This window comes from Acomys russatus, chromosome 1, assembly GCF_903995435.1.
Source record: "Acomys russatus chromosome 1, mAcoRus1.1, whole genome shotgun sequence".
In the NCBI taxonomy this organism is placed as follows: domain Eukaryota; kingdom Metazoa; phylum Chordata; class Mammalia; order Rodentia; family Muridae; genus Acomys; species Acomys russatus.
The window spans coordinates 90,479,074-90,504,210 of record NC_067137.1 but is presented as its reverse complement, the minus strand read 5'-3'; the positions used below and the strand labels follow the sequence as shown (position 1 = coordinate 90,504,210).

General features: G+C 49.9%; 1 protein-coding gene across 1 annotated transcript in view; it reads right to left on the bottom strand.

The window, feature by feature from the left end:
• Nucleotides 1–25,137, bottom strand: part of Galnt16 (polypeptide N-acetylgalactosaminyltransferase 16) — an 82,530-nt gene that overhangs the window by 2,078 nt on the left and 55,315 nt on the right. Inside the window, exons 6-14 of the mRNA XM_051148396.1 lie at nucleotides 23,580–23,701; nucleotides 20,758–20,845; nucleotides 18,280–18,364; nucleotides 17,897–18,000; nucleotides 12,339–12,465; nucleotides 10,592–10,684; nucleotides 8,712–8,795; nucleotides 2,394–2,535; nucleotides 1,554–1,679 (exon numbers count right to left, since the gene is read on the bottom strand). Of these exons, the coding sequence (XP_051004353.1) occupies nucleotides 1,554–1,679; nucleotides 2,394–2,535; nucleotides 8,712–8,795; nucleotides 10,592–10,684; nucleotides 12,339–12,465; nucleotides 17,897–18,000; nucleotides 18,280–18,364; nucleotides 20,758–20,845; nucleotides 23,580–23,701 (971 nt within the window). The remainder of the gene's footprint in view (nucleotides 1–1,553; nucleotides 1,680–2,393; nucleotides 2,536–8,711; nucleotides 8,796–10,591; nucleotides 10,685–12,338; nucleotides 12,466–17,896; nucleotides 18,001–18,279; nucleotides 18,365–20,757; nucleotides 20,846–23,579; nucleotides 23,702–25,137) is intronic.

Below are 25,137 nucleotides of genomic sequence, written 5' to 3'. Positions count from 1 at the left end.
GATGGTCTGTGTTCTCACTGTGCAGCTAGGGGACAGAGACGAGTGGCATCCAACTGTGGAGGGGCTATTATCCAAAAGTCGGCTTAGCTTCCACTCGCACACCTGCATCTCCAGTTTCCCTCTGGGTACCAGACTGCTCTTAGAGCCCCTCACATTTGACTCCATTGGCCAAACCTCCAACAGTGTCAAGCTGGGGATACTATGGCCTCTCCTCTCCCAGGAGAAGGGACTGGGCCTCCCTTGCTGCTCAGGCTTAATAGCACCTTGGTGTGCAGCTCTCCACAATGTGGCGGCTGCTCCTTTTACCTCCCTTACCAGGTTCCTTAGGAGCCAAACTACACTCCCTTCTTAAAGATTTATTTGTTTATTATTTATACAGTGTTCTGCCTGCATGTGAGCCCGCACACCAGAAGAGGGCACCAGATCAAAGTATAGGTGGTTGTGAGCCACCATGTGGTTGCTGGGAATTGAACTCAGGACCTTTGGAAGAGCAGACAGGGCTCTTAAACCACTGAGCCATCTCCCCAGCCCTACACTCCCTTCTTGTACATGATCTGTACATGCCTTGGTACAGGGAAGCGGTGAATGAGCAAATGACTAGCCCCCTGGCAGAATCCTGACTTACAGCCAGAAGCTCTGGGCAGTCTTTCTCACCAACTCTCCCAGCCACTCAATTCTGAGGCTGTGCAGACACCACACATGTTCAGGCACTCTCCTATGCCCAGTCTCAGCACCTGTAGATTCCTCTGGCAGTGCTGCAGCCCATTAATGTGTGAGCGAGGGACCTGGGGCATGGCTGTACTGAAAGCCTTTTAACCAGGAGGAGTGTAGCAGCAAAGAGAGGGGCTGACTCCTGAAATCTAGTGTTCAGAGCTCTGTCACTGGCTGCTGTATGTCTTGGGCAGGTGACAACACTTCTCAGAGCATCAGGCTTTTCCTGATGTGTTTCCTAGGACACACATCCTGATGCTAGTCATGTGAGCTTGCAAATCGCTGTATCTGAACCTCAGATTCCCAGAGAGCCAGCAGCCTCGCAACCCTCACCGCGTTCTGGCTTAAGTCTGTGGGCTTAGGCATCACACTGACTTAGGTTTAAATCCTAGCTAGTTCCACCCTTTCCCAGATCTGGGAGCTGATAGCCTCTGTCAAGGGGGCCCGTGTCACTCACTGCACAACAGGCTAGTTGAGAACTATCTTCCCCAGTGGCTAGAGGAGGCGGCTAGGTGATAACTGTTGACGTGGACCGCCTAGCCGAGTCTGGGTGTCAGAGCTGGCTCTTATTTGCGCTTTGTAGTTGGTAGTTAAAGGCGGGGCAGGCAGCATTAACAAGACAAATTGTCTCTGCCCTCAGACTGGCAGGGCTAATGTTAAACAAACACTTAGCTGCAGCGTCTGCTCGAGTGAAATGATATGCCCGACCTAGATGACGCCGCCGGAGGCTCGGCACATCCCCGTTTCCAGACAGCTTGTCTGAAAGCATGCGTCCCAAGCTGGAGCTGCCCTGCCACCCCTGCTCGGTGTCCCTTGGGGGCAGTTGGCCATCTGTGCCTTACCTGCTTGCCTTCTTTATGGTTACATGCTTGCAGTATTACTGGGGATCCGGGGGAGGACATTAAGGTAGAGGTGGCAGCCAAGCATTTCCCTTGCTGCTGGATGAGGTGGTCGCTGAACAGCCACGCCTGCAAGACAGGGAAAGGCCAGCTCCGGATGGACAGATGATGGGTAGACAGGTGGTTAGGCAAAAAGAGACTAGGGACTTCCCCAGGCTTTTCACGAATAACTGTAGAAGCTAAAGGAGAGTTTCAATGTTGCTTGATGCTAGAAAATGTTCATAATCAAATATTAAGATGAGGACCTAGCTAGATCCACGATGGGGTCTCTCTCCACGACCTCCCAAAGAGCTGATGTGGGTGTGGCACGAATGCATGCCACTATGTGCACAGAGTCCTGGAGACCTGCAGCCTATCACACACATCTAAACTGTACTCCAGCATAGAACTGGGCAGCATTTCTTCCTTTAAAAGAGGAAGTGAGGAGCTGTGCTTGGTGGCGCATGCCTGTAATCCCAGCACTCAGGGAGGCAGAGGCAAATGGATCTCTGTGAGTTCGAGGCCAGTCTGGTCTACAAAGCAAATCTAGGACAGCCAGGACTACACAGGGAAACCCTGTTTCGGGGGTTGGGGATTGGGGGGTGGGGAGGAAACGCAGGACACAGAGCTGGGCCTGCGGCAGGAGCAAACTGTGAGGAGCCTTGGGAAGGAGATTTATGGAGGGTGTAGAAAGAGAAGACAGAACCGAGCAGAGCAGAGAGAAGTCCTAGCCCCGCTCCTGGCCAGCGCTCTTGGCGTCTGTTCTGTCCTTAGCCCTGTCCTTGAGAGCCCTAAGCGGCTTACCTGAGCTGGAGGAGGGCTCTTGGCAGACCCTCTGCAGATCCCCATTCCAAGCAGGAGGTCACCAGCTGTGTTCTGGCCCTGGGACTCTAAGCAGTTGACTCCTTGCTTAATGACACCAGGTAGCACTTCCTTCACAGGGACACTGAGGAGACAGACATGTCAGGCTGTTTCTCATGCTACTCCAGAAGGCAGCACACAGTCACTGGGGTCTCTGGGACTGGCAGGCTGAGGGTGTGTGTGTGTGTGTGTGTGTGTGTGTGTGTGTGTGTGTGTGTGTGTGTGTGTGTGTACAGGGTTGTAAGAAGACATAGGAACAGCTTCATATGGGAGTCCCAAGGACTACCTTGGAGGCCTGGCCTGAGACACAGGGGACCCTGAAGAAGACTCAGGCTTGACTCATAGGACTCCTCAACCCAGAAGCGGACACCTGGGAGTTTAAAGGTAGCTTCAACACCCAATCTCAAGCCAGGCATGGTGGCAGATGCCTGTAATCCCAGCACTCAGGGAGGCAGAGTCAGGCAGATCTCTATGAGTTCAAGGCCAGCCTGGTCTACAAAGTGAGTCCAAGACAGCCAAGGCTACACAGAGAAACCCTGTCTCAAAAAAACAAAACACCCAATCTCAATATAACAGGGAAGGGATGGTTTTGGAGCGGCTGACTGGAAAGTCTCACTGTGATTAAAGAACGCATGTTAGAGAGCAACCACTGTTTGTTTCCCATATTGTGTGTGTGTGTGTGTGTGTGTGTGTGTGTGTGTGTGTGTGTGTGTGTGTGTGTGTGTGTAACAATGCCCAGTGTTGGGAACACCTGTGTTACTACTCCACCTGTGAGAGAAAGAAATTAGTTAAATTTTGGGAGACAGAAGTGTGGAATTAAACCTCAGAGTCCTTAAAAATGCATGCCCTTGACTCAAGAATGTTAGTCTAAGGAGTTTAATTAAAAAAATAAGCTGGGTGTGTTAAAAGGTATTCATATTGGGCCTGGAGAGAAAGCTCAGAGGTTAAGAGCACTGACTGCTCTTCCAAAGGTCCTGAGCTCAATTCCCAGCAACCACATGGTGGCTCACAACCATCTATAATGAGATCTGGTGCCCTCTTCTGGTATACAGGTTTTTGTTGTTGTTGTTTTGTTTGGTTTTCAAGACAAGGTTTCTCTGTGTAGCCGTGACTACCCTGGACTCACTTTGTAGGCCAGGCTAGTCTTGAACTCACAGCAATCCACCTGCCTCTGCCTCTTGAGTGCTGGGATTAAAGGCGTGCGCCACCACCACCCGGCTTCAATCTTTAAAAAAAGATATTCGTTTCTGAATGACTGATAATGAAAGCATTGGAAATTTCTGGTTACCTGGCAGCTGGGATGGGTTAGATACACCCATTGGATAAAAATGCCTCTGAAAGGAAACCTGGAAACACTCAGCTTCCTGCTGAGAAAGGCTTCAAGCTACTGCATTATTAAAACATTGTGGGGGCTGGAGAGATGGCTCAGAGGTTAAGAGCACTGGTTGCTCTTCCAGAGGTCCTGAGTTCAATTCCCAGCAATCAGATGGTGGTTCACAACCATATTAAGAGATCTGGTGACGTCTTCTGGCCTTCAGGCACACATACAGGCAGAACACTGTGTACATAATAAATAAATAAATCTTTAAAAAAAAACATTGCATGTGCCAGGTGAATGCTTAAACACATGCATGCGTGTGCACACACACTGATGTCCTCTGGGAAGCAGACCTAGGGGGCTGCCATCTGCAGCTGACCGAGGCTTGAATATCTGATTTTGGGAGATATTATGCATCCATTACAAAGTACCAGGGAACCAGGGATGCTCAGAACCTGACCCCAGCCAATGCTCCCTGCTCCCTAGTGCCTTTGTCCAGAGAGAGCCTGGGCCCTGGGAGGGGACATGTCTGCCATTACTTGATGTGTGTGCACCTTTACAGGATCTCGGCCAAAGCAGGTCTTCCCTAGGCTGTCCAAGAGCCCATGGGGTCCCAGAACTGATTTGCTCTCAGGGAGCCTTGGAGAGCTTCCTTCACTTCCTCTCACACACCCTGGTGTGTACCCACCACCTGGACTCCCCTTCAGAATCAGAGTCGCCGTACAGGTCTGGAGCAGAAGGTGCAACTGCAGGTCCTGGGCAGAAGAAAGGCCACCAGATACATTCCATCTGATGCACACAGAGGGGTTACTGCTGCTTTTAATCAGTTTGTGAGAGGGTTGGCAAGATGGCTCAGTAGATAAAGGCACTTGCTGCTAAGCCTGACAACTGAGTTCAATCCCAGGGACCCACGTGGTGGAAGGAGAGAACTGACTTCTGCAAGTTGTCCACACGAGAATCCGAGTCCTCACCCACATTAAATCAGTCAATTAAAATATTCTTTTTTTAAAAAGATTTATTTATTGTATATGAGTGCTTTATCTGCAGAAGAGGGTACCAGATCTCATTATAGATGGTTGTGAGCCACCATGTGGTTGCTGGGAACTGAACTCAGGACCTCCTGAAGAGCAGGCGGTGCTCTTAACCACTGAGCCATTTCTCCAGCCCCAATCAATTAAAATATTCTTAAAAGCCAGCCATGGTAGTGCATGCCTTTAATCCCAGCACTCGGGAGGCAGAGGCAGGCGGATCTCTGTGAGTTCGAGGCCAGCCTGGTCTATAAAGCAAGTTCAGGATGGCCAAGATAACATAGAGAAACCCTGTCTCAAAAAACCAAAATAAATAAATAAAACAAAATATTCTTAAAGGCCTAAGGTGGCATTGTTGAGGAAGTGTCTGCCATGTAAGCAACAAAGACTTGAGTTCAGATCCCAGTACCCACATAAAACCAGGCTTGGTCACTTGTATGTGTAACCCTAGTGCAGGGAGTCGGTGGAGACGGGCACACTCTGTTTGCTTGCCAGACAGTCAACTGGGAGATGCCAAGTTCGGTGAAAAATCTTGTCTCAAGAGATGAGGAGGAACATTAACAATAGAAGATACCCAGCTCTGGCCCTTCTCTGACAGCCACACATGAATGCACTTCTGCACGTGCGCGCGCGCGCACATACACACACACACACACACACACACATACACACACTTAAAACCTTTAAGGTCATAGGGTAAAGCCTGAGTCCAGCATCTCTTGAAAATGGGGGAGACCAGGGCTGGAGAGATGGCTCAGAGGTTGAGAGCACTGGCTGCTCTTCCAAAGGTCCTGAGTTCAATTCCCAGCAACCACATGATGGCTCACAACCATCTATAATGAGATCTGGTACCCTCTTCTGGCCTGCAGGTATTACATGCAGGCAGAACACTATAAATAATAAATAAAGAAATCCAAATAAATAAATAAATAAAAATTAAAAGAGCCGGGCGTGGTGGCGCACGCCTTTAATCCCAGCACTCGGGAGGCAGAGGCAGGCGGATCGCTGTGAGTTCGAGGCCAGCCTGGTCTACAAAGTAAGCCCAGGACAGCCAAGGCTACACAGAGAGACTCTGTCTCAAATAAATAAATAAACAAACAAACAAACAAACAAATAAATCTAAAAAGAGAAAAGAAAAGAAAAATGGGGAGACGAGGCTCCCTGAGCTGGCACTCCAGGGACACTCACCCTCTGCCTTGAGGGGTAGCTGCACTCCCCACTGCTCACCCCATCACTTGACTTGTTTCTCTAACCACTGGGAAGGAGCTGAGCTTGCACTTCCTGTTAGGAAAAGCTTCACTATTCCTGAAGTGCCAGTTTCCCTCTCTGCATGAACGTAAGCCACCTTCCTTGGTGGGGAGGGGTGTCTTTGAGAACTGAGAACTGTGCTCCAGGGGAATGCTTCAGGCGGTGCAGGGCTATTCCAATTTCCCCTTCCGCTCTTCTGCCCAACCCCTATTGCTTTGCGTCATGTGCCTGCGGATCAGCTGCCAGAGATGAGGGGACATCGGCCCTGTGGGGGGCTCCTCAGTGATGCATGTGGAAGGAACTCGGGTTGGGCAGGCGCAATGTCAGGAGCAGATGCAGCTCCTGATGTGTCCCTGTGACAGCGGTTCTGGGTGGCCCAGGTGACAGTCTTCATCATCATCCTCAGCTCCCTGGCACAGCCAAGCTGTCCTGTTTACGGGTGGCCCTTTGTGTCTGTACCTGCTTCCCCCAGTGACTCTCCTCTGAGAGGAGCTGTCATTAGACCGTACAATGCTGTCGTAGAAATAGCAGTGGCACCCACGGCTCAAGTTGCCTTGCTTCCACCTACCAGAAAATTGTCCTAGCATTCTATTTTGGCTAGAATGCTTCCTGCCATCTGCTTGAAGTTATTATAATGAGTCTACAATGGCCACTATGTGCCTAGCACCTTATAAAGGTGAGATGCATTCTGCACTGCTATTTGGGACAGTCCTAATAAAAGTGATGAATCGGCAGCTGCTAAGGCCAGTTGAAGCTAGGCCTGGGCACAGAGCACAGCTGCGCCAGGACTACAGGCCAGCCTAGCAAAGTGCAAGCTCTTTTAGCCTTCTCAGACTTTGTGGTGACCATCTGAGCTACGCCGGCAAACCTAAGGATCTCTGTGTGGAGGAGCACTGACACAAATCTGACCCACCTCTGGCCCCTTTGTCCTTTGCCCTGGAGCTGAGTCGGCCAGACAAGCAGAAGCCACAGAACCAACAGCCGGAGGTGCACTCTCCTCAATTAACAGGGCACACTTAATGCACTGGCCAATCTTGGGATGGACCCACATTTGGGGTAGAGCGCTTCTTCTTTTAGAGTGAGGGTCTGAGGAAAGGCCCATTTCCATCTCCCCAGTATCCCTCACCGACAGGTTCCTCAGCTGGCCCGAGGTCCAAAATGCCATCGGAATGATGGAACCTTGACAGTGGGTAAGACATTCCCACACTCCCTTCCTCGGTGTCTTGGAAATGCCACATGAAGGAGCGTGGGCTCCTGGCACGTCAGGAAGTTGCTCACTTACTGCAATCTCCTGAATCAGTGTTCTATGCTTCTCAGTTAGGGGCCAGAGGGACTGAGGCTACTTGGCTGCCAACTTGCTTCCAAGGAGGCTGGTGTAGCTTGGACTGTTGCTCAGGGATTTCTTAGGCATTTCCGGCAGTCAGTTTGGGCTCACTGCTCTTCAGGCAGACTGTATTTGGAACTTTGAGTTATATTATCTGGGTTCAGCATCTTAGCTGTTTTCCAGGACTTGGCTGCAACCTAACAGTGGGGGCTTCCTAGGCATTAGCCATGCGCTGAGAGGACAGAGATTTCTCTCCTTGCAGAACTTGTAGGCAGTGAGGGGTGGAGGAATGCCCCAGAAAGCCAGGACAACATCCTTGTGAGCAAGAAGCCACAGGGGAACAAGCAGGCTCCCCACGGTGACTGTGGTAGAGGAAAGAGGCTAACTCCAGACATCACCAAGTCTAGTTCACTAGAATTTAGTCACTCAAAAATGTTCATTTGAAAAGCCGTCTACTCGGTGTCTATTTTATGATAGGCGCTATTCTGGGGGCCAGAGGAGAGCCGTGGACAAAACAGGCGATGGCTTCTGCCTCAGGGAGCTTCTAGGCAAGTGCAGGAGATGGCATCAAATTAACCAGCTAGTGTGTGTGTGTGAGATGCTGATGTAGGTCCCAGAGGAATGCCAGGGAAGGGTTCCGCTGTCAGTTTAGGGTTTGGACAAAGTGTCCCTGAGGAGGGGACAAATGAGCCAAAATTGAAACACGGTGAGGAAATGAACTGTGTGACCAAGACACCAGAAAGGATTTAGAATCCTGTAGAAGGAAGCTGGGTGGCCACCGGCTGGCTGCCACTTTCTTACCTCAGTCAGTTCCCTTCAGAGCACAGGGCCCACACAGCCACAAGCCCCATTGCATTTTGCTTCCTCTTTGCTAGAGCAAACATTTCCCTGTGCTTTTTCAGTCTCTGTGATTACATACTAAAGGATGCATAATATTTGTTTAAATGGATGTATCAGTGATCCACGGGGCTGGCCTAAGCACTTAGCTGCGTCTCATTTCCCACAGGGAAATGGTTCACAGGGTCTGCGGTCAACAGTCCTGTGCTCTGATGACTTTATCTCCCTGGGATGAGCTTCCAGCAGAGAGAGGGAGATCAGGGTCAAAGGTGATGGAAGCAGCGTGGCCTCGGCTGCATAATGGGTGTTGTTTTCCCATGGAGACAATATCCATTTCTAGTTGGGAAGGCAGTCTGGTGAAAACGCGGCGCTATCATGCCTGACCGATAACTCCTGGTAAGGTTCCCCTGTTCCCATAGAGGGAAGATGAACCCAGGCATCTGGAGGATGCCGATTCAGGGCATCACCTGTCACTGGGCCCCACCCTGGAAGGGGGCCAAACTCACGTGAGCTCAGGGTAGACATTCTCCAGGTACCAACGGAAGGACTTGCAGTCCATCTTCTTCCTCTGCTCGATGCGCGTGGCCACACTGAAGGGAAAGCCAAAGGTAAGAAGGGGCCGAATTGTGGGGAGGCAGATGCGGGGGGGGGGAGGGGTAAAGGGGTGGGGGGCGAGAGTCGGCAGTTGGGGTGGGGTGCGGGTGGGAGCACATGGGGAACACCACAGAGGGAGACTAGCACCGCCTTCCCACATATCTCAGGTAGTACTAACATCCGACCAGAACACTCAGTTCTCCTGAATTCCCTCTGCCCTCTTCTCCATCCCTGAACTCACAGGGCCACACTTTACCCTCAGCCTCTTACTCCGCAAGACTCCTGTTAGCATGTCCCAACTGTCCTCATTTTTTGCAGAAGGTAGAGGGTTTCATCACCTTCCAGTTTAGGAGAAGGGTCTAATGAGAAGGGCGAGCTGGGAACGTCTTTCAGGAGTCTGGCAAGCTGCATCCCTCTAATGAGCTTCCTCAGCTGTACCCATGACAAAGGCCACCATCTGAGGACCCTCGTAGCCACTTATCTTAGCAAATGAGGCCTCCACTGCTCAACTTGGTTGGTTTTTTATTTGCGTGTGTGTGTGTGTGTGTGTGTGTGTGTGTGTGTGTGTGAACCAAAGAGGGACATGGGACATATAGTACTTAGGCCAGGGTAGGTGTTACAGGATATTTGACCCCACTGTGAACCCCAAGATTGTAAACTATAAAAACCTGTTTCTTGTTTGTTGTGGCTCAGTCCTAACACACACCTTTAATCTAAGAGCTTTCTGTTTATTGTAAGCAGGTGGTTGTGGTGTGGCTCTGCCCTAGTACACTTTTTTTTTTTTTTTTTTGTTTTTTCGAGACAGGGTTTCTCTGTGTAGCCCTGGCTGTCCTGGACTCGGTTTGTAGACCAGGCTGGCCTTGAACTCACAGTGATCCACCTGCTTCTGCATCCCGAGCGCTGGGATTAGCACTCATTTTTAATTCAAGAGCTTTCTGTATGAAGGATTAAATAAAGTTAACCCTAGGTCAAGAGACGAGCAAGCAACCAGCTGACAGGGATTAAACAGAAAGAAAGGACATTGAAAGAAGGGTATTTAAGACAGTCTGGCTTTTTCCTTCTGGGACATAAGCTGAGTAGGAAGGTCAGCTGGGTGCTTTCTCTGCCTCTCTGAGCTGGCAGGTTTTCACCCCAGCATCTAGCTCCTGAGTCTTCATTGGTAAAATCGATTGAGATTTTAATTTATTTTTTATTTTTTTTCGAGACAGGGTTTCTCTCTGTAGCCTTGGCTATCCTGGACTCGCTTTGTAGACCAGGCTGGCCTCGAACTCACAGTGATCTGCCTGCCTCTGCCTCCCAAGTGCTGGGATTAAAGGCGTGTGCCACCACTGCCGTGCCCCCCCCCTTTTAAAATGCTGATGCTGATTGACTAAACTGATGTCATAATCCACCTGCATTTTTAAATTTTAACTAGACAATGGTCATCACAGGAAAGTGGGCTGGCAGATCACAGTTTGGAAGGGTGTGGAGGCAGACCTGCATTGTCCTTTGCAGACAAGCCTGTCCTAACTACTACCCCGGATGCCTCTCTTCCTGAAGGCAGCTTGGAATGAGCTACACTCTCAACTTTCACAGAGAAACTTCTCTTCATCTGTCTCCACAAAGCATGCAGGACCACCAGGGTGCATCCGTGCAGTGCATCCCACTCCCTCCCAGGGCCCGGAGAACCAAGAAGAGCCAGGACCAGTTACTAGGGCGACTGAGCGGCTGCCCATTGGGTGCCTACTTCATACTTGCTGGGCTGTGCAAGCATGGGTGGAGGGAGGCAGACAGGGGAGTTGGAGGGACCCACCTGCCAAAGGCCTTCCCAATGGCTGAGGGCCGGGCCTCATAGTAGTATTGCTTGTATTCATCCATCCACACCTCTGCAGTGCGCTTTGTGTTCCTAAAGCAGAGAAAGAGCAAAGCCCAGTCATCAGAGAGAGGGGAGAGCCAAGACAGGGTCAGTGTGAGCTCTTACAGGTTTAAATGTGGTGCTGGGGGCTGAACCCACGGCCTCACGGCCTCAAGGCAGGCACTCTGCCACTGAGCTCAAACTGCAGGCCTCTTTTACTCCTATTGATATTTGCTCTTAAGAAGTTACCTTGGGCTGGTCTTGAACTCATAGACTTAAGAAAAAAGAAGATGAGCTCCACGCTGAAGGGAGCAATAGGAATCCCAGCAACACAGGCAAAACAATACTGGCTGGGGCAAAGCGGGTCAGTATGGTCTGCCGGGACCCGTGACAGGCTCTCCACCCAGAGCAATCTGTTCTATTGAAAGACCTGATATATGGGCAAAAGGGACACACACAAGAACAGCTGCTTAGCAACACACTGGCAGCAAAATAGATGCCCTTCAGTAGGGAGTTGTTTCTATACAATGGAGAGTGAGGCGGCCTTGAGAAGATGACCACGGCTAGTTATGCTGACAAGGATGGACAGCTGTGACACAGCGCCGGGGGTCCCGCCGCTGGAGGAGCGCAACTCTAACACAAACTCTAACAAACTGGTGGGCAGTGGGTCTCTACGTACAAAGTACGGATGATAACGTATCTAAAGGCCTAGCACAGTAGACCAGCAACCTACAAGGAGCAGGTAGTTCTACTCAAAGGCCTTAATGCAACAGTTGCTTTTTCAAGAGTGGGCAAATGGGAGAGAGAATGAGTGAAGATGGGTTTCACTCTCTTCTTAAATAGTACAAAGAGTGACCATCACAAACGTGTTAGGTAAATATCATCTGCCTATAAAAACTGGTGTTGGCCCTGCCTGAATGTCTGTAGGAAGTAAATCTATATGACTTTTGTTATACAAATGGGCTGAGGGGGAGGGGCTAGAGAGATGGATTGTTGCTCTCACAGAAGACTTGGGTTCAGTTCCCAGCACCCACATGGTGGCTCACAACTATCTGTAACTGTAACTCCAGGGGATCCTGGCTCCTTCTCCTGGCCTCCTAGAGCACCAGGAATGCATGTGGCACCCATACATACAACGAAAAAACAAATAAATCTTTTTTTTTTAATGGGGTAGGAGAAGTCAGACAGTACTTTAGGCCATTCATTAGTCGGATGTGGAAAGCGTTGCTCCAACCTACGCAAACCAGCGTGGCTAATGAGGGGAAGACACACCCTTAGCAGGAGAGGATGTTTACTCAGGACAGCTCCCCCTGCCCCCAGCTGCTCCATCAGGACCATGGTCATGGGATGGTCTTCCAGCGCACTGTTCATTCTCCTGTGAGACCAACCTGTACTCTGTGGCTAGCAACATGCATGATTGGATACCAGCCCAAGTCAATGTGGGGGGCACTGGCAGCCATGGCCAATAACTGAGGCTCAAAGAGGAAGGACAGCCATCTGTCTAAGACTTGTGGCGAAAGGGACTCAAGGCAAGAGAGACCCAAGGACAATGCTCCAATTTCATCCTCTGCCGCCAGAAATACCCAGGGTGTCAGACTTGTGTCGGCAAATGGAGAAAGGCATGTGCGTGGTGAGCAACTAGCTGGGGGTGTCTAGAGTGAGGAGATCCCATGCTTCCTCTAGGGTGTTTCCTGTTGGGACCTACCTGATATACGTGAGGGCATTGCCCTCGGGGAAGTTGTAGGGATGCCTCTTCCTGAAGACGTGGCCCACCCGGCTGCAGGGCACAATCTCCAAGCTGCCACCGCACATCCATACCCTGAAGGAGAGTTCTGCAGGAGATGACAGTGTCAGGAGAAGAGGAGGGACCCCCTCCAGGTGATGGTGGGAAGGAGGGACGGGGGATCTGTTTCTTTCTCTTTGGTGTCTCCTTGAAGGTACATGCTGGGCTATGAGCTCTTGTGCTAGATACAATGGGGTGTTTGCTTGCACAAGCTCATATCATAAATTCATACACACATGTGCATATACAACACACACACACACACACACACACACACACACACACACTGTGCATGAGACCCAGGAGAGCAGTGGAGAAAGCTCGGAAGGACAGAAACACAGGCAGGAGAAATGCACCAAATGGCAGCATCTTTTCCAGCCAATGTGTAGAGGCTTCAGTCACACACGAGTTAGGAAGAGCGTGCTGGCTCCCTGACCAGATCTGTGCACCTCTGAGGGCCTCCGATGGAACTTCAGGCTCCTCGCTGGTACCAGGCTCAGGGAGTCGGTGCCAGGCTACTCCTGGCCCTCCTGAGACACGTTTGCTTCTGAAGGTAGAGCCGTATACACTTTTGTCAGTGACTGAGGTCCCCACTGGTGTCAAGAAGTGGCACTCTGCCTTCCAGAGAAACAGCACTGTTTTCTACTTATCAGTCTCCTTTTCTCAACCCATCTGGTTAGAGTTAGTCTGTTTTCTGATTCCTTATGTTAATTCCAGCTGGCTATTCTGTGATAGGAAACATCTCCTTCCTTGCACAAAAAAACCCATAATTAAAAAATAAAAATAAAAAAGGCTGGAGAGATGGCTCAGTGATCACTTTCTGCTCTTCAGAGGGCCTGAGCTCAGTTCCCAGCACCCACATCAGGCTGTTATGCCAGCTTTCGGGGATCCTCTTCTAGACTGTTGGCACTTCATTCACATTACACACACACACACCACACAAACACATACACACATACACTTCAAACACACACACATACACTTCAAACACACAATACACATGCGCACACACGCATACACAAATAAAAGAAGCCTTTTGTAAAAAGAGAAGATGAAGCCAGGAAGTGGTGGTGCACACCTCTAATCCTAGCACTTGAGAGGTAGAGGCAGGCAGATCTGTGAGTTCGAGGTCAGCCTGGTCTACAGAGTGAGTCCAGGACAGGCAAGGCTACACAGAGAAACCCTGTCTCAGAGAGCCAAAGGAGGATGAAGGAGGAAGACCAGTGTGAAGCTCCACACCTTCTAAAGTCACAGAAGCTCACTGCGATGTATAGATGCTGGGCCTGGCTAGTCCTGATGGGTGATGTTTATATACAAATCCTTTACATCAAAGTTTTAATGAGGGCATATGTTGTGGTCCCTGGACAGGCCTGGGACTCTCCCTGGCCCAGATGCTTGGGCCCCTCCCAAGGATTAGCATTAGTCACAATAATAGGTTTCTTTGGGTCTGCCCATAAACTGCCAGGCACCCACCCGCCTTCCACCAGAGATTGACAGCTGAGGTTAGAACTGGGGACAGATGACTAACTTTGTTATGTTAGTGAGGTCACTTCATCTACCTCAGCCCACATGGCTAATACTTGTTAATAATGATCATTATCATCGATGGCAATGGCAGCATCAGAAACCATCATCCACTTACTGAGCATCTACTATGGACCATGACGTAAGTGTCTGATTCTCACAGTAATCAGGCTAGTATCTGTGTCTTTCCTGTAGTCCTTCCAAACCCCTCCCTTCCCCTTCCCTCCCTCACTCCCTTCTCCTCCCTTTATTCCTTCCTTTGTTCTTGCTATGTATCCCTGGCTGCTCTGGACTTTCTATGCAGCCTGTAGTCCAAGCATGAACGCTTGGATTACTGTGTGTGCCACTTTCTCTTGTTTTTGTTTGGGATGGGGGTCTATTTTGCTCAAGCTGGTTTTGAACTCCTGAACTCAAGTAGCCCTCCTGCCTAGCCTTCCTCAGTGCTGAGATAACAGGTACACATCATTGAACACATTTTTGTTTTGTTTTGCCTCTCCAAGGTCACTGGACTACAAAGTTGCAACATTGCGAAACAAAGTTCATACTATGTCAAGCAAGCCAGACAATATTTTCTTTCTTGTATTTGTATGTGTGTGTGTTATGTATGTGTTTGCATCTGTGTGGGCACAGTGGTACAGGTGTGTCTGTGTGTGTATGTGTGTGTGCGTATGTGTGTGCGTGTCTGTGTGAGCATGGTGCCAGAGGTTGATGTCAGAAATCTTCCCCCATTGCTCTCCAACTTACTCACTAAGGCAGGGTTCTCATTAATACGGCTACTGTGGCTAGCCAGCTTGCTGTGGAGATCCCATCTCTGCCTTTTAAAAACAATTTATTAAAAATTTATTTTACATACACGAATGCTTTATCTGCAATACACCTATATGCCAGAAGAGGGCATCAGATCTCACTATAAATGGGTGTGAGCCACCATGTGGCTGCTAGGAATTGAACTCAGGACCTCTGGAAGAGCAGCCAGTGTGCGCTTAACTTCTGAGCCATCTCTCCAGCCCGCTTCACCATCTCTGCCTTTCAGCGGGGCACCACACCATCTTGGCATTTACGTGGGGTATGGCGATTTGAACTCTGGTCCTCACAGATATGTGGCAAGCACTTTGAGCACTCCCTAGCCCAGGCCACACTGGAGTGAAATGCTTTAGTTCATTCAGCAAACGTTAACTGGGCATCATATGTGTGTGTATTGTTCTAGAGTCTCATGTGTGTGTGCTGGGGGGTGGGCAAAACTCAAAAGCAGTAAATAAAAACTACAAATAAGCAAGAATATATGAAGAACACGTAGGATATGGAAGGTGATAAATTCAAGGGAGAAAGATGCAGCTGGGTGTGGGGGGGCGCTGAGAGGGACAGTGGAGTTGGGGTGGGGTGCTGCGTTTTCAATTAGGATTACTCAAGGGTTCCCCTTATGTGTATGGGAGTTTTGCCTGCATGCATGTCTGCGTATCATGTGGATGCCTGATACTCGAAGAAGCCAAAAGACAGTGTCGGATCCCCAGGAACTGGAGTTACAGACAGCTGTGAGCCACCACATGGCTGCTGGGAATCGAACCCCAGTCCTCTGGAAGAGTAGTCAGTGCTCTTAGCCACCCAGCCATCTCTCCAGGCCGTGCTTTGCAAATGATTTTCAACCGAAAAGGGGACAATAGAGGGGAGATCTGAAACAGACAAAGATCTGAAAGCACAGGCCGTGAAATTCCGAGGGGAAGGATTTCCCAGAACGGCATAAACCCAGAGGGACAGGCATGGCTTGTGGTTCTGGGTAACAAGGGCCTGTTGAGTGAGACAAGGCCTGAGAAGTGGGAGGGTAGAGTTCCTGCGTGGGTTTCTGTGAAGAACCCAGGAGCTAGCAGGAGGCTTCTGGGTGAAGGACACAGGCATCCTTGCAGAGTCTGTGCAGAGGAAGAAACCCGAAGGTGACTTCCAAGGTTTTTGGATCTGCCAGCCCCACTCCAGATGGCCTCTGAGCTCCTGTGTGTGGATGTCTCGGGGGACAAGAGCATGGTTCAGTGTGAGTGGCTCCTGTCTTTCAGCAAAGAAATAAAATACAAAGCTCACAGCCATCAGAGACAGGAATCTCAGGGCTCAAAATTGGCCGAGCATCTGACCATCTGCGGGCCACAGCCAGCCTAGACACTTCTTTGAATTTCTTCTGAGGAACAGAACCCTGGCCAGAACCTCTCCTAGCCCTGTCTTTCAAGTTCCCCAGCCCTGGAGCCATCGCCTCAGGCAGTATTTGAAGTGAGCTATTTGATCATGCACTGGTTTCTCTGTCAGTTCCCAGCCTGGAAAGAGAGAGAGAGAGAGAGAGAGAGAGAGAGAGAGAGAGAGAGAGAGAGAGAGAGAGAGAAACGCCTGCATGCAGGAAAGCTGGGCCTTTTCCAGCCGGCTGGGCCTGCTGCCGTTTCACAGCAAACCTGTTTGCCAAAGCCGCCTTCAGGCTGAGACCAGGACACAAAGCAGGTCACTGGGACTCCAAACACAGGAAATGGGATGAGGATGCAAGGGTCACTGTGCCCCAGCTCACAGAATTTACTACCAAGGACGCCGCCTGTACTCCTCAGAGTGATCTGAGGAGGGTACATCCTAGGTCTGCTCCCACCTGGTAGCTAGCCCCTCTGTGCACCTGTTTTCCTGGTGAGGGGGCAAGAGGACAAGGCCCACCCCATAACATCTCACACAGCCTCACCAACCCTCAGGGGCTCTGCTGTGAACACCTGTCACACATGGCACTGTCTGACAGGTAATGCAACACATCACCTGTGTCCTAGCGACACTGGGGTGGGAGACCACCAGCCCCACCCACTACTCCAGAAACCTGGTCAGGCGGAAAAGGAGACCGTGAGCAGAGCTTTGAGAGCAGGACCAGAGAGATGCCCTTCCTCCCGAGGACCCTGGGATAGCTCTACGCCCTGCCTGGTTTCTCTGTGTGGGAGGCTTTAGTAGGCATTGAGGCTGAGCCAGCAGGAGGCAGCAGCAGATAGAGATTGGTGAGGGGTGACACCTCCATACACTCATGAGAACACGGTGCCTGCCAAGGGGGCGTTTCCTTCCCCATCTTTCAGACCTGCTTCCCTGTGGCCACAGTCTTCCTATCTGGCCCGCATTGTATATGAGTCCTTAGTGAACAGCCATACAGGAGGCCAAATTTGCACCCTGCAGAGGGGGCAAGGAGAGCTAGCTTGCTACACACAGTCTCATGCCTATTTTACCAGCACCCAGGGAAGTGGAGTTCTTTCTTTGTTTTTCTCTTTTTCAAGTAAGTAAACTGGTTCCCAAAGTCGAGTGCTTCTCCCACTGGTCTGGACCACCTGTGCTGGAGCAGGGGCTCCAGCCTCACTTGGTGACAACACTGTGGCACTCTAGGGCAGCAGAGCCAACTATTCCCTCTATTCTTGCTGTCCCAGGCAGCCCAGGCGGTCCCATCCTCACGGTTCTGATGGTCTCATACACAGAGATAATTACCATAGCTTCATTCACTACTCAAAACCAGCTCTGGATGACAGAGTCCTAAAGAGGCTTCATTTGCCCCAAATCAAAAGGATTGAAGGAGCCACGCCAGGGCTTCCCCCCAGGCCTCTGATTCCCTGGTACATGTGACCATATGCCCTGCTGCTGTATACCTCCCTATCTCTTCTGGTAGAGAAATAGCCGCATAGTTAAGATGTGTTCCTACATACACATGTCTAGCCATTTGGCCACAAGCTCCCTTGAACAATTTTTTTTTTTTTTTTGGGTCTAGCTGAGTGAATCTGAACAAATTGTTCTCTGTGCCTGTTTTTAAATCAGTAAAATGGAGACAATTACCTCAGAGAGTCCTTATGATGATTAAATGACTTAATGAGTGTCACATCTTTAAGACCAGGGCCTCAAGTACAGACTGTTCTCTGTCTGATCTTTAGTATTGCTCTTGTGTTTTTTACTATTATTGTTTATTGACTCACCAAAATTCTCTCCTCCCCAAATGTCCATCTGGGCATCATACTTTCCCAAGTGGTTAAACCAGGCCTTGTCAATCACGAAGATTCCTCCAGCTATGACGGGTGTCCTGGGGGGTACAGACAGCGAAGGTGCAATCATGAAAGGTGGAAACCAGGAGCCTCTCTTGGCCCCCAGTTCCTGGGGCAGAGTCACTGAGACAGGAGGCCTGGCCAGCTCTCAGTTGCTCTCGTGGTCTCTGTCCCTACAGGCAGGTCTGAGGGCTCAGGCACAGTCAGTATCTAGACTGAGCACCCTTGGGAGCCATAGTGGTGAAACACATACCCCAAGAGCCCCCAGGACCCTGGCCCAGGAAGAAGGGCTCCCCAAGAGGCCACAGCAGCCTGACCTGATGGGCTTCGTGGGGTCGGTCCGGGTCATCTTCTGCTCCAGCGGGATCTGCTCCCACTTGAAATGCAGACTCCAGTCAAATCCTACAGGCAAAGGAGGGTGAGAGTGAGCTCAGGGAAGAGGCCCCTCTGAGGGCTTTGGACCTTCTCCACCCTTCACTCTCTTCTGACCAGAGCAGGGCGATGATGGAAGCTGCTGTTCTGTCACTCCCATGGAGACATGTGCCTACCTCACATGCTGCCAACCTACTGAGAAGGCAAATGCTACAAAGCGTATGACCTGTCCACAGAGATCTGCAGGGCTAAAACAAAAACAAAAACAAAAACAAAGACGAGATGTCCATATTGTAAGAGGGTTAGTCTGCAAGGCTCAGTAGCAGGTTGCTTTTTGAATAGAGATATGAACAAAGGATATAATAATCTACAGGCATCTGGGGAAAGGGGATTTTAGACAGGGGCAGCAGTAAGCACATGGTGGCTTGAATGAGAATAACTTCCAAAGGCTTATTATATATTTGAATGCTTGGTCCCGTTTTGGAAGGAATAGGCGGTGTGGCCTTCTTGGAGGAAGTACGTCACTGGGGGTGGGCTATGAGGTTTGAAAACCTCACGCCAGGCCCAGTAGCTACCTCTGCCTCCCGCTTGTGGATCATCTGTGAGTTCTCAGCTACTGCTCCAGCGCCAGGCCCGCCTGTCTGCTGCCATGCTTCCTGCCACGATGGCTATAGACTCACCCTCTGGAACTGCGAGCCCCAAGTTGAAAGCTTTCTTTTATAAGTTGCCTTGGTCATGGTGTCTTGTCACAGAAATAGCAAAGTAATCAAGACAAAGTACTAAGGCCCTGAGGTGACTTCTCTGAGGGGAAATGGCTGGCCTCCTTGGAATCTTACACAGCTCTGAGGCCTAACTCCTGATTAGGTTTACTTAGTGGGTAACCAAGCCCTAAGGAAGAACCATCTTGGGCTGGAGAGATGGCTCAGGGATTACTGGTTGCTCTTCCAGAGGCCTTGGGTTCAGTTCCCCGCAACCACATAGTAACTCACAACCATTTATAATGAGAGCTGGTGCCCTCTTCTGGTGTGCAAACACACATGCAGGCAGAGCACTGTGTATATAATAAGTAAAGCTTAATCCCCCATGCCCACTAGCTCCTGGTAACAGACTCTAGAGCAGGAAGAGCCAACAGACCTTCCTGTGCTGGCTCAGATGTTTTATATCTATGTGGCTCAGTGAGGTCACCAAAACCTTGTGTGACTGCCAAAACCTGTGGGTTAAGCACTTGAAACATAGGCTGGACAACTAAGAATTTAATTGTAAATCTTATTTCATTTTAATTAATTTAAAGAGCCACACATGGCTACTGGTGTCTGGAGTAGGCAGCCCAATGCCAGGGTCCACAGTTGTCCAAAAGGATAATAAAGCAGGCCACCAACTCAAGCCACATACACCATCTAAAACTGTCCAGAAGGGGCTAGAACAGCGGTTCTCAACCTTCGTGATGCTGCGACCCTTTAATACAGTTCCTCATGTTGTGGTCAACCGTCCCTCCCCCCTTCCCCCCCCCACCCCCCCAGCCATAAAATTATTTCATTGCTACTTCTTTGCTACTGTTACAAATCACAATGTAAAGATCTGACATGGGAACCCCTCCCCCCCAGGAAGGGTCACGGACCCACAGGTTGAGAACCAGTGGTCCAGAGCCATTGCTCAGCAGTTAGAAGCATCTGAGGCTCTTCAGAGAAGCCAGGTTCCATCCCAGAATGCACCTGGTGGTTCACAATCATCAGTAACTCTAGTTTCAGGGGACTGGATGCCCTCTTCTGGCCTCTGTGGACATTACATGCACACGGTACACATATATACACACATAAAATATTAACTAATTAATTAAAAATAGTCCAGTAGTTACATGGGAAAAAAAACCCCAACATGAGGTTGATTTGAACAAAACAGTCTTAATACAGTCTGTCTGAAACACTCAGCATGCAATCGATACACAACACCAGTGAGATAGTTTGCATTTCCCACACTAAAATCCTAACCACTGCTGTGGGTTTTGTACAATTAGCAGGCCACTTCCCAAGGCTCATTGGCAGATGAGGTGAGAGGCCCTGGAATGTGTGTTAAGAGCTCAGGTGAGGGCACAGGCTCCTGCTCTTCCTGTCCACACAGTGTCAGCTCTCCAGAAGACTTCCCAGGCATGGGCCTTTGGCCAACCTCTCTGGGTCAGCAGCATCGGGGAGGGATGAGGCCAGGATGAGGGGAGGGACAGATGAAAGACTAGCTGGCCCCACCCCCTGACTGTGTAAAGTGCTTACAGCCCTGGGCTTTCCTTGCCCTTCCATGTGTTCTCCTATGAAGGAAGGATTAGCAGTGGGTGAGACTCGGGAGGGAGAGCGCGTGAGCCAGGGCTTTTCCCCTGCTTTTTGCCTTTCTCCCTTCAATCCTGGAGGCTGTTTCTGAGGAGCAGGACCCACCTCCTCGGAGATCCGCGGATGCTGCAAGGTAGGCAAAATTATCCAGGCTGATGACATCGATGATGGGGCTCACCACACGGGTGTGGTCCTAGAGGAGGATGAGAAGGTGTGAGGTCAGGGACGTCTGCGCAGAGAGGCCCAGCCGCCTGCTCTGCAGAGAAACCTCTGGGATGTGGAGTGCCACAGCCTCCCCAGGCTCCTGGAAGACCCCAGGGCCTGGGCTAGATCACCGCGCACACCCAGCTCCAGCCCCAGCCCCACTCCCCCAGCCTCTTCCTCTTACATCATCTTGAGCCCCTCTGGGATCTCACCGCTCTGGGATGCCCTCCCTGACTGCTGCAGATGCTCTCCCTCTCACCACCATGGTCTAGACAACGTAGGGGCAGCACGTCAGCTGCCTCCCAGGCTGGCCCTTCTGCTTCCGGTCTGAGCTGTCCTGTGCACTGTTATTCACCTCTCTACCTTCCGGGGAACCAACAGCCAGGGCCAGGGACTTCTATGGTTCCACTTTAAAGTCAGTCACCTCCCAGAGCACAAATCCAATTTTAAAACAACAGTGTATAATATAAACCTTTCTGGGTTCTTGAGTGGGGATAAATCATGTTGTACACCCCAGGAAACCCTAACCACACTTGGTAGGCCCTTTTAACACCCTATTGAGGGGCACAGACTAGAGCTTCTTTCTTTCCTCTTTCCCTCCACTCTATTTTCAACTCTCACAGCCTCTTTTCTGAACCAGATGTGATGGCACACACCTGTTTACTCCAGCACTCAGAAGGCTGAGGCAGAGGACGGTGTGTCCAGGGCCAGCCTTGGCTACACAGTGAGACAACGACAAAACCACTCTTTTTAAAATTCTCTTTACAGCCAGGCATGGTGGCACATGCCTTTAATCCCAGCACTCCAGAGGCAGAGGCAGGAGGCCAGCCTGCTCTACACCGCGAGCCCAGGACAGTGAAGGCTAAACAGAGAAACCCTGTCTTGAAAAACAAAACAAAAAAAAATTCTCTTTACATCTATTTTTATCTCTCTCATCTCTGTCTGTCTGTCTGTCTACCTATTTGTTTACATGTGTATAAATGAGCATGCCACAACATGCATCCAGGGGCCAAAAACTTGCTAGAGTCAGTTCTCTCTATTTACCACATGGGTCCTAGGACTCGAACTCAAGACCTCAGGCTTGGTGGCAAGCACCTTTACTCACTGGCTCCCAAGCTCCTCTGTGCATAACTGGAAGCCCCTCAATTCCCACATGACTCAGATATTCATGGCCTGGATGGTGGCTGACCAGGAAAGCAGACTGAAGCTTTTCTGTGCTTCCTAGGAAACCAGGTTTTCTCTGTTCACAGACTCTTTTATTGAGATAGAATTAATAATAATATTGATTATGTATATAATGCTCTGTCTGCATGTACACCTGCAGGCCAGAAGAGGACAGCAGATCACATTATAGATGCTTGTGAGCCACCAAGTGGTTGCTGGGAATTGAACTCTGAACCTTTAGAGGAACAGCCAGTGCTCTTATCCACTGAGCCATCTCCCCAGCCTCGACACCTTGTATTTAAAAGTACAATTCAGAGGACTTCTATATTCACTCAGCGGACTAACCATCACCATCTAATTCTAGAACACTTTATCACTGCCCTCTGCACCGCCCCCCCCCCAACAAAGAAACTAATATACTTTCTATTTCTATGGATTTTCTAAGTTTGGACCTGTCCTACAGATGGGATCATATAATATACAGCTTTCTTGAGTATCTTTCATCTCACAGGCTTTCAAAGATAATATACATTGTAACACACATCAGCACTTTTTTTTTTTTTCTAGCTGGGTAATATTTTACTATATGGATATATTGCAGCCTTTTGGCTATTTTAGCAATGGCCCTGAACACATGTAGTTTTTGTGCGGACGTAGTTCTTACTTTTATTTCTCCAGATTCTATATTTAGCTGCGGGGGTACAGGGGGGGGAGAAAAGGGGGAGAACTGCTGAGTCATGTCGGTAGTTCTATTTAAACTTTAGGAAACTGCCAGACTGCCCTCCACAGACTCTGCATTATTTGTCACTCCCAGCAGCAATGTGCGAGGGTTCCTATGTACAGGCACCCTGCCAGCACCTGTTATTGTCTCTTTGATTGTGGCCATCCTTGTGGGTATGAGGCACGATCACAGTGGGGCTTCGGATTGCATTTCCTGAATGATGAACTGATGAGCTACTTTTTTTGGGTGTGTGGCCATTTGCAAATCTTCTTTAAACAAATGCTCGTTCAAATCCTTTGCCTGGTTAAGAAATTGGGCTGTTCTCCATCTCTTTCTTTGCCTCCCCTTCCTCCTTCTCCCTCTTCCTCCCTCCTTCCTTTTACTAAGTAACCCAAGTTGGTCCAGAGTCATGATCCTCCTGCCAGGTGGTGTGATTTCAGGCACACACCAGCACACCCAGCTGGAGCTATCTGCCTTCTTATGGTGGAGGTGTAACTATGTCATCCTTTTCTGCCATCCAGTCCTGATGAACAGCAGACACAGGGCAGAGGCCTCCTGCTCCCTCCCTCCCCTCCTTTCTTAGAGAGCTCCAGTCTGTCTCCCTCCCCACTAGGACCTGTGCACCCATCACAGTGTGAGCTTCTTGGCTCACCAAACTCCCATGCAATGTGATTCTCACACCGCAAGGGAGACAAACATGACAGTTCTCCCGTCTTCAGGTGAGGCAGCTGGGTGGGTGGGGTCTCTCAGGGAAAGCAGACCCCAAGATCTCCTTTAGAGCTGGGAACACTGAAGGCCTCTCCTGAAGGGGTCCAGCTCCCACAGACAGGGGGCTCACCTCCATCACCCGCTGCAGCATCGGCTGCAGCCACTCTACGTTCACCTCACAGTGACTATCCAGAAAGGTGAGAACTGTGGCCCCTGCCACATCTGCCCCACGAACCCGGGACCGGATCAGTCCTGCAAAGGGAAAGGAAAGGGCTGAGCCAAAGTCAGTGTCCCCCAACATCCCGAGCCCTCACTGCTTCAGGGTCTGAGGTCTCTTGAGCTATTCTGTCTGGTCTTCTCCCTGCTTGCAGCTTTTCTGCCCAAATGCCAACCAATCACATACTGTAAAACTCATTTCTTTGTCTAAAACCTATAAAAGGCCTGTGCCTCTGTTTCTCGGGGTCTGCAGCTTGAAAGAACTGGACAGACCCCATCGCGATGGCTCAATAAATTCCTATTCCTATGCATTTACATCAACAATAGACTCTGTCTCTTAGTAGAGACTCCAGAAGTAGACTAGAGATCTCTCTAAAGGTCTCAGTCTTACAGTCTCTTTATGTCTCTTTGTTTCTTTCCTCCCTCCATGTCTCCCTCACCTTCATGGTCACCCAGGGTCATTTCTCCAAGTGCCCTTGATGCTCTAGATTCAGGTGGGCAGTCAAACTGAGTGAGTGGAACTGTAGTTTGGTTCTAACAGAGCAAAGGGACAAAAGATGACAAAACCTGTCCCCTGAGAGCCTTCATGGTTCCCTCCAGCTGCACACCAGATGTGACAGGGAGAGTATCTCCCTGACTGAGCAGAGCTTGGGCTTGTACGCCATCTCTTCACTTACCTTGACTATATTGTTTAATCTCTCTGAGTTTCCTTCTTTCCTTCCTTCCTTCCTTCTTTCCTTCCTTCCTTCCCACCCTTCTACCCCTCTTTCCTTTCTGCAGTCCTTGAGATCAAACACAGGGTTTTGTATATGCTAGACACTCTTCTGCTGAGCCACACCCCACCCTAGTTTCTTATAAGATGAAAAACAACAAAGCCCAGCACGTCACATCAAACAGTACAACAAAGAGAGGGCCTGTACCCGAGGATCCACATGCATTAGGTTCTTCTGTTCCCATCTCCATCTCCTATGGTGTCACTAACTGCTCACTAACTTTGCTGGTACTCTGCTGACAGCTGGGGGGGGGGGGACCTGTCTGTCAGGACAACAGAGGCCCAACTGGTCTGCCTAGGCCAGAGTAACCATCATGTCCTCAGAGATGTGGGAATGGAAGGGCCTAAGTCTTACCTTTCTACTTAAAGGTGTGAGGAAAGCATGTGACCATAAATGTTTGTCCATGTTGGCAAAACCCTAGGCAACATATTTCCAAGCCTGATAGCCCCTACTGTACAGTATCTGGAGAGACCTTTCTCTTTGGCCTCTTCCATGACAGCCAGGATTTCATTCACCAATATCCTCATGGCTCCTAGGTTTAAATGGCCTTTCTTATATAATATATCACATATTTCTCTCATTCTAAAACTTTCTGTGGCTCCCTGCTATCTGTCTTGTGGGGTTTGTGTGTGTGTGTGTGTGTCTTTTTGTTGTTTTTATTTGTTGTTTTTTTTTGTTTGTTTGTTTTTCAAGACAGAG